The sequence below is a fragment of the Notothenia coriiceps genome, unplaced genomic scaffold (genome assembly GCF_000735185.1).
Source record: "Notothenia coriiceps isolate Sejong01 unplaced genomic scaffold, NC01 NC01_scaffold00026424, whole genome shotgun sequence".
NCBI lineage: Eukaryota > Metazoa > Chordata > Actinopteri > Perciformes > Nototheniidae > Notothenia > Notothenia coriiceps.
Window position 1 is genome coordinate 2,701,208 of NW_011359125.1, and position 9,911 is coordinate 2,711,118.

The window sequence follows — 9,911 nt, forward strand, 5'->3', positions numbered from 1 at the left end:
AATCACAGATGTAAATGGACTAATATCATAAGAGCATACTTACTGAGTACAAGAGAGTGGTCCAGGCGCTGTGCTCCTATTGGTATTCACATGAATAGGGAAAAGTCCTCCGATGATTATATCCCCAGGAGATTCTGCATGTAGAACACTAGGCTCTCCTGACCAAGGGAGAAATACACAGACGATACTCGCAAATAACCATAATAAAAACATTGTGGATACACAGGGCTTAAACACATGACATTATCTGTTCCTCTCTCTGGACTATTAAAGGGTTCTGGACAACAGATGTAATGTAACTGAGTCTTGTAGGACGTCAGTATGGATTATTTGCATTGTCAGATGGAATCTGCAACTTCATGCAAAATACTTACTCAGAAAAAGGTTGGTATAACAACAACAAGGTGGTTTACTCGAAACCCGAGATAAAACAGGTTCTGTATTTGACTGCTCTTTGAATAGTGGAATGGCTCTTTTATTTAGGTCACGCACCCAAACTGTGGTACAGTTTGCTAAAGAATCCAAGAGAGGGCAACATGCTACATGGTGATTATGCTTTCTGAGTATCAGCTGCCCTAGAATTAATGAAGTTTGTCTTTATAGTTCTATGGTATTTGTTCAGGTCCCACTGCGAGAGTAATATCAAGATAATACTTTATATAAATCCTTTTCATTTAATATATTACTACTTATTTTTGCAAATGTATTCAGGTCCACATATTATTATAATCCACATTTATTATTGTCATAACAGTCCTGAAAATGTTATCTCTGCAGTGTCAAATGTCAATAATGAAATTCCTAGCTTCTTGTTAACAACAAAATAATAATAGTAATAATAATAATAACAATAAAAGCTTTTTCATACATAAGATGCAGCTCAATTATGTCAGCAGAGGTCACAATTGCAACACTTATAAGAAAATATTAGAAAACATGCTGTATGTTTGGAATACTGTAGCATCGGTTTAACCTCTGAAAGACACTAAATGCATGCAACATTAATATCTTCTCATGAAAAATGATTACAACCAGTGGTAGAATTACCAATATATTGAAAGTAAAGTTACGTCACACTATAAAAATACTCATGCATGCTTTTATAATTTTACACAAGTAGGAGCACAAACGTTTTAGCAGAACTCATACTAATATTGAATTTAACTATTACTACTGAAAGGTCAATGACTAACCAGCTAACCTCTTTATACTATACTTAATATTTATGTCAACAATTTAAATGAAGCTGAAAACATATGTATTCAATTTGGCTTATAATGAAAGCAGATAGTACGGTAAGTTTATGTTTAGGGTTTCTTTTTTGTTTTTGTTCTGTTATAACGCCTTGTGCTTTGGAAATACTATGTTTAAAATGTGGCCACCAATAAAGCCCCTTTGTATTGTATTGTATTGTATAGTACTTTTGACATGTAGCCTACCTGTTCTTGTATTGTTGATAGTTACATTCCACCACTTAGCTGTCCAGTGTAATACTGGGAAAGGTTATGTGTAATTAAAGTTTTAATGGTTATTATAAAATGTCTGTAGAGATTACTGCTGCTTTGAGACCTCCCTCTTCCTTCACTTCCCCCAAATGCCTCCTATTCCCCACGCCTTGTGGGCAGTGTGTACAGCATCATATAAATAGACTGCAGTCAGCTGTGGAAGTAGAGACAGAGGTGCATCCAGATCATAGATTTATAGATAGATTTATACATCGACTGTATAAATCAAGATCCAGACCAGAGGCGAAGGGAACACAACTGTGTGCAGGCAACATGACCTCGTTAACCTGGAGACTGCTTTGTTTCATCTGCCTCCTGGCGCCTGGGACTGTGGGAACTTCCACACAGTTTGGGTCACGCAGCCGGCAGATCCACTCAATACGTCCTTCCATCCCACGAGTATCCTCGCAGGTCTCTCCAAGAGTCCATCAGCGCTTTGGAGAGATCAAATCTATTGAACCGAGATTTGAAGAAGATCCGACTGCTGAAAGTTTCCTAGAGGTCCAGCAGCCGGGTGCTCAGTCAGCACGAGGGTCCCAGCAGCAGCAGGGGGCCCGGGCCGGGGCCAACAGCTACCTGCAGGAGAGACAGGGAGCGGACAATGGAGGTGGGTTGGTGCTATAGATGTTATGTTTTATCCTGCTGTGCATGCGTGCTATACCCTCACATTTGCTCACCATGCATTTGTCATGTTTTGGACAAATTTGTTCCAATTTGGTGTGAAACCTTTAAACAAACTGACAATACCAGCTAGTATATATATGTTATTTAGCACATTTAAAATGCTGTTATGGACTTATAAATAGTGGATTTCTATTAGTCTGTAAACTCAAATAACTAGTAATCCTTGAATAACCAAGTGGTTTGTTAAACAACAGTTCCTTTTCTAACCATATGAATACAAATAATAATAAATGCATTACTATCATTTTAACTAAGTTGACATTTTTTCATTTATGCTTGAAGGATATACCAACAATAAATCATTCCATTTCAATTAACAAATGAATAAATATCAATAGCGACATCAGATACTTGAATGAAGATTTCCTTGTCGTGCCTTCTTATGCCATCATTTATATCTCCCTTTGCTGAGTTTCCCTAAAGCACTTGCGAGACTATCAGTTAGCATTACATTTTGATGGAATTTTTAAGAAGACAGTATTTCAAATTGGCATATTAGGTGATAAGATATTCTAGTATGTTTCTTAGTTTTTTTACGTTATTTTGTCGTTGGAAATTATTGTTCCATTCTCGCAAATTAGGAGTTTTAGCACTGTATCTTCAATGCACATACGTTGGAAAATACACGCTTTGACATTTAAAAGCATTTGTTTTCTTTCTTTTTGCAGCAACCAGTTCCAACTGCAAAAATCGTCCTATAGACCTGGTCTTCATTATAGACAGCTCCCGCAGTGTGCGCCCTTCTGAGTTTGAAAAGGCCAAGGAGTTCCTGCAACACATGGTGGAGAGCATGGCGATCGGCTCAGATGCCACACGAGTCGGCCTTGTCAATTATGCCAGCACGGTGAAGATCGAGTTTCTTCTGAAGACGTATTTTTCGAAGCCAGCCATGAAGCAGGCACTGGCACAAGTCGAGCCTCTCGCTTCAGGCACCATGACAGGATTGGCCATCAAGACTGCCATGGAGAAAGCTTTCACTGTGGAGGCAGGAGCCCGAACTGGCTCCGCGAACATCGCCAAAGTAGCCATTATCGTGACGGATGGGAGGCCCCAGGATAAGGTGGAGGAAATATCAGCCGCAGCTCGGGCATCTGGGATTGAGATCTATGCAGTGGGAGTAGACAGAGCCGATATGATGTCCCTGCGCCTCATGGCTAGCCAGCCACACGATGAACATGTCTTCTACGTGGAGACCTATGGTGTCATTGAGAAGCTCACTTTAAAATTTAGGGAAACCTTGTGTGGTAAGGATGATAATGATGGGAGTGCAGATATTCCAGTAGATGACCTAATTTATGATTATGGACTAGGTGGCAGGAAAGACGGTAAAGGAAACAAGGGTATGTCAGATCCGTTCTTTAAATTTCACCTGTGATTATATGGGCAGCACCATAGAGGGAATCTCCATTCTAAAGTCAATGGCCTTCTTCTTTAGTCTTACAAACAAGGGCAGTAACCAGGGATTTACCGCCGCTTGTTGTGTTTGGGTTTACAACAAAAGGTTGTTCACTAACAAATGTTGATTATAAGTGTGCAGGCAACATTTAACATGTCCTATTAGTCATGTACTAACTGACTTAAAGAAGAAGACACATCTCTGAGCACTGGTTGATCGGCCAATTCAGAGAAAATTCTACAACCTTGAACACTTTTAAAATGGTTGAAACCTGATATGATGCTGCCTATACTTCACATGGAGCGCGGCTGCTATTTGCACTGCATCTTGTGCCTTATGCCATTTGCCCTGCATAGTTTCCTGAAGACATGCTAAGCTACCACAGGTCCACAATTAGGGCTTTTGCTAAATGTGACAGAAAATTAACGGCCACTCATCCTGCGAGGCAGAAACTAAGTTAGCTTGCGCTACATTTTACTTTGAATGTATTTGACACATTAATATTTGAATACATTTCTCAGTCAACCTAAGTTTTCACATTATTTTATCTTTAAATATGCTAATCAACAAAAGAAGATTAAATATTGTTTAAACAAATAGTTTGACATTTTAGGAAAATACTTTTTATGCAGGGAATATTGATACCACTCATAAATGTAACAGTTCAACAGGTTAACCTAGCTTAGCATAAACGTTGAGTGATACATTTTGGACTAGGCAAAGAACAGTGATAACATTATTACAAGGACAAAAAAAATGTCAGTCTTCTTCTTTTAACTTATGTCTGTCAGCAAATATTCAGTATATGTTAGCAATGGGACAATATAGTTGTTTTTGAAGCACTCCGGATACCGTAGTATTGATTGAGCAAAAGAGGCATAACGCATTGGCCGACTCTTTACCCATCAGCTATTGTCTGATGATGATTTACCTTAAAGTTAGCTTAACATTTGTTTGTATACTATACTATACTGGCTACTTGTGAAACAATCCATTTTAGACTTTGTCTCTCAACCCCTACAGCTGAAACACGCAGCTCAAGTAAACATAGAAACATCCACAATCTTAGCCCCAGCAATAGCCATATTTATAGCCCAACAGCTCTTTCATCAATTTCCCAACCCACTAACTAGCATATTACAAAAAATGTATAAAAAATGTCAGCTTTTATTTGTCTCATAACTTTTGGTGTCACCCAAACTAGCAAGGTAACGGCTAAGGTTACCTGCTATGCATGCAAACTTCTCCTTCAACCTGTGGAGTAAGTTCAGCCACCCTATGTGTTTCACTGTGACCAACTTCTGTGCATCCACAAAAGAGACGTCACTACCAAAGACATGCTATGATAACGACATGTTGTATCAACTATTTTGTGTTTGCATGGCCTGAAATGCATGCAAATAAAGATGGTCAGGTGTCTAAAAGTCTAAAGCCAGTAAAACATTGTGGAATCGACACATGACAACGTCTCTTCCTTTCTTAACAAATAACAGCATTTTACAACAAGAAATGTATCTATTATACTTGTATTTTGGAGCACAGAGATCAAGCAAGCTAATCTGCATCTAGCTATGTAGATAACAAAATGCATGATTAATACATACTAACAAATGACTAACAGAGATATAAAGCAAAATGATTGATTTCATAAGCCAATCAGACTTTGGAGTGTTTTTTTTTTCAGGTTTGGATGCATGTGCTCAGGGAAACAATTGCCAACATCTGTGTGTCAACAATGGCAACTCGTACAACTGCAAGTGTCGCAAGGGCTACGTCTTGAACCCGGACAAGAAAACATGCGCACGTAAGAATCTTTATATCTGTCTTAATGTTTCAGTGTCACAAAAAAAAAAAATTATAAGCTTTGTAGCTCCTTTTGGATTGATTACAGTTATTACAGAACTTTTTGCTGTGAACAAACTCACTAGAGGTACATACTCTAAAAGTTAATAACGACAAGTAGATCCTCTTCTCTTCCCAGTCAGAGGGACTGCATATCACAGTTTAGTAGGTTAGCTCCACCAACTTTAGGTGTTTTAAACCTGGAATTAGGCTTGCTGCCAAGGTATGCACTTTAGAGCCAAAAAGAATCAAAATAAGCTGTAAGCAGTTGTATAAACCTCATGGCTGGAAAGTTGACAACTCAGCTTCCATTCCACAGCCACCAACTCTTTATGACATTAACAATGAACATTAAAGACTTAAGGATCTTATGGAGGACAAAGAAAACCTTGAAAACTCGTCAAAAATGTGGTGGTCAAAGCAAAGCGAAAGACAATTTAAAGGGGGAAGAGACATGTTTGAAATCGAACTGACTCATGGTACCTCATGTAGTAAGACTTAGTTGTTTAGATTTGGAATAGTCTCTTTTTAGGTTTAGATACATGTGCCCAAGGACATGACTGCAGCAATGATCCTTCATAGCTTTGCAACTGTCGTAGGGAAGATGTGTTGAATGCCTAATAGAAAACATGCTTACGTTAGAAGCTGAATATCTTTCATGCATCTGTTGTTTGTTCCGATGACTGAAAGTAGCTGGTGAGGCATGTGGTACAGTGGGAACCACTTAGCTTGACTAAACAGGAGAAACTTTAGTTTATGTAAACTGTAACAATTATAACTACGAAGCAAAGGCTCTACAATAGCTTTCCTAAATAAGGGTTTTGTGTCAGACTTGGGAGTTTTTCTTTTCAGATATGGATTCATGTTCCCAAAGACATGACTGCGAACAAATTTGTGTCAGCACTGATGATTCCTACATCTGCAAATGTGAAATGGGATATATTTTGAATGCAGACCAGAAAACATGTTCACGTAAGCACCTTTTAATTGATTTGGAATATCACATCGGCATCTGTAAGCATTAATTGGATAGTAAATGCCTTTTTTCCCTGCATATAAACATAATTTAACTATGGTTGTTGAGGTACTTTGTACAAACTTGTGATTAATATCACAATTTCTGCTTAGCATTTTCTCATTAAGTTGTTGAGTGCCACCTGACTGAGACTTGGGAGACTGATTGATGTAGAAAGAGGAGTGGAGCGTGTAACCACATAGTGGAAGAATCAATTGTCAGACTGAGGTACCAACAGTACTGTCTTTCCTGGACTGATATCATGATTTTTCAGTTATGAGCCATGTGCAAATGGACGTGATTGCCAGCACATTTGTGAAAACAATGATGAATCGTACATCTGCAAATGTCAAGTGGGATACAAGTTAAATGCAGAACAAAAAACATGCTCACGTAAGAACCTGGCCCTTATGATATGCATGTCTTAGTGCACTTAGAAGAGAACTTGAACAATTGTTTTAATTCGCTTGGTAATTAATAATTGGTTTAAGGCAGGAAACGGTTCAAAGCATTTGGCGACACCATTGTATTGTGTTTCTATTAATGCTGGCTTTTCCTGATAGCATAACCGTTAGCTCCGGAAGTTTCTTTTCAGGTTTCGATACATGTGACCAGGGACATGACTGCCAGCATACTTGTGAGACAAATGGTGATTCATACATTTGCAAGTGTCGTGAGGGATATTTGTTGAATGCAGACCAAAAAACTTGCTCACGTAAGATCCTCATTCTTACCAAATGAATAATGTTATCACATGTCAGGGGGCAGTGTCTTGGATCTACCTTGATGTAGGTGAAACATGCTTGAAGTGTTGGTGTGTCTCTCCAAGTTTGATTTGGACAGAAACTTAAAGTTGAAGCACTGTGCTGTAGACAAATGTACATGAGATATTGTAGATTGTTTCAAATGACAAGAAAGTAAAGTTTGAATACTTTTTGAATGGGCAGAACATTTGGAGACTTGAGAAACTGATGCACCCCAAACTGTAAATCGATTGGTGCCACTTTAAAAGCCCCACTATGTACTTGTAGGTGGCTATAATTTAATGAAGTCATTTACAACTTTGAGTGTGTCTTTTCAGTTTTAGATACTTGTACCCAAGGACATGACTGCCAACACATTTGCATAAACAATGGTTCATTGTACATCTGCAAATGTCAAGGGGGATACATATTGAATGCAGATCAGAAAACATGCTCACGTAAGAACTTGTGATTTTTGACTTGATATGCATGTCCTTGACCGTGGTCGACTACAACCTTTTTGATATTATTGTATATGCTTTAGATTAAATGCAGAAGAGGCATAAATCTTTTGGCCATGGACTTGATAGATATCTGTTTTTAAATGTTGGCCAATTGTAAGCTTTACCAAGGAGGTTTGCTGTTGATGTTAGCTGTGTAGGTGTCTCTTTTCAGGTTCTGATGCATGTACCCAGGGACATGAGTGCCAACATATTTGTGTCAAAAATGGTGATTTTCACCTTTGCACATGTCATGATGGATATGTTTTGAATGAGGACCAGAAAACGTGCTCACGTAAGAACTTGAATTTAACTTTAACATTTGAAATGTATGTTGTGGTGCTTTGTTTCAATTTTCCTTTATAATCCATTATTTAGGTGCATGACTAAATATTGCAGAAGCCATTGTCTGTAGGGTTAAAATGTAGTATATGCTAGTGGAGTTTGTCAGAAACAACCACCATTGCTAACCAGTGAAAGAGTTAGGGTAAGGGTTAGGGTTGAATTTCAAGTGCTTGCTCACGTACAATGTGTCATGTTCCCTTCAAATTTCTTTCTGCGTACATTCGCAATATTTTATTATTTGGGTTATTGGGTTTAGCAGCAGCAGAGCTAAGAGAGGATCAGATTCAAGTCTAGGAGTCATCAATGAAAACCTCTTTAGACATAAAGTGTCAAACTGTCAAAGCCTTCTTGAAATGATTTTTATCTGAAGCAGTCATATCACAGTATTGCGATATGTCTCTTTTCAGGTTCTGATCCATGTGCTTAAATGGTCATGATTGCAGGAATTATGTGTAAAACCGTGATAAGTCATATATCTGCATGTGGTCGGGTGATGGGTATCTGAATCCAGACAAGGAAAAACATGCTCACGTAAGAACCCAGGACTTTAAGTTTTTACGAGTTGATGGACTGTTTAGAGTTTATTATTCGACCTCATTTCTAGATTCCATTGCTTCTAATGGCTCCCTTGATTAAGATTAAATTGAGCCATTTAAGAATGTCTAAGTTTTCATTTAGGCGTTCAAGAACACATTGTCCAGGGGGACTGACGCAACATATTTGGTCAGCCACTGATGGGACTCGTTTGTCTGCAAGTGTCGAAGGGATATGTGTTGAACTGCAGGACCAGAAAAACATGCTCACGTAGGAACTCTGACTTTATAAAAGGACGACATGATGGTTTTTGCCCACAGGGTTTTAGATTTCCCTAAAAAGTTATTTTCTTCCTTTGGTTACGTGGGATGGTCGAGACACCTTTCATATCCACCCCTCTAAGTGCAGGTGTTTGATACTTAAAGCAGTTTAGCTCATTGAAAAAACTCCTTCCCCATCGGGAATTCTAAAAAGTAGACCTACTTGACTCTGTCAGCTAAGTAGATGTTCAAAGGTTCTTTCAGGATGCCAGATACATGTTGGTCCCAGGACATATTGCCCAACAGATTGTGTTTCAACAGTGATGACGCATATATCTGCAAATGTATGTGGATATGTGTTGAATGCAGGACCAGAAAACATGCTCACGTAAGCATGATTGTTTCATATGTTATTTGTTCTGGGTTGACTCCAGCATCTCAAATACCGACCACAACGCCTGAAGCTTCAAAATAGGGGGTTCATCAGAGCTTGTTGTGGGCATTTTCAATCTTGTCAAAATAGACATAAAATTGGGAAGTGAAACCCTCTTTAATGTCACCAACAGCAAAGCAGAACAAGCCACACAGTCAATGTGGTTTGCCTGCTTTAAACCCATCCCTTAGTACCAGTAGTCTAGTTACTAAGGACAAATGGGGGCAGCTATTGTACAAGCAATGGGGAGTGGGTGGGGGGGTGGTGTCGGTGCCTTGTCAAGGTGCACCACGCTTATTTGTTGCAGTTTGAAAGGTTAGCTTTTAAACCCTGAGATATTGAGACTTGGAAATGTTGTACATTAATGGGCACGGAGGGGGCTGGATATGCATCCATTTTCTTTTGAGGGAACTGGGACCAAATGATCTTCAAACCAGCTAAGTGAGTATTGATGTCAAAAAGGAGTGTGAGCTTCTCTTTTCAGTTCATCTTCCAGATGCCATGTCCCCAAGGGACACAATTGCCAGCACATTTGTCCAAAATGGGAACTCTTACGATCGCCAGAGTGTCGGTGTATTGGGGTTACCATCTTAACCATGGATCAGAAAACATTGCTCACGTAAGAAACGTTTTTAATTTGTCCATGGATGAAGG

At 38.9% G+C, this 9,911-nt stretch overlaps 1 protein-coding gene across 1 annotated transcript in view; it reads left to right on the plus strand.

The window, feature by feature from the left end:
• The first annotated feature begins 1,778 nt into the window (after positions 1–1,778).
• The window catches only part of LOC104957154 (matrilin-3-like), an 8,900-nt gene continuing 767 nt past the window's right edge, over positions 1,779–9,911 (plus strand). The window contains exons 1-7 of the mRNA XM_010784767.1: positions 1,779–2,112; positions 2,858–3,433; positions 5,270–5,389; positions 6,280–6,399; positions 7,038–7,157; positions 7,861–7,980; positions 9,754–9,824. Coding sequence (XP_010783069.1) covers positions 1,779–2,112; positions 2,858–3,433; positions 5,270–5,389; positions 6,280–6,399; positions 7,038–7,157; positions 7,861–7,980; positions 9,754–9,824 — 1,461 coding nt within the window. The remainder of the gene's footprint in view (positions 2,113–2,857; positions 3,434–5,269; positions 5,390–6,279; positions 6,400–7,037; positions 7,158–7,860; positions 7,981–9,753; positions 9,825–9,911) is intronic.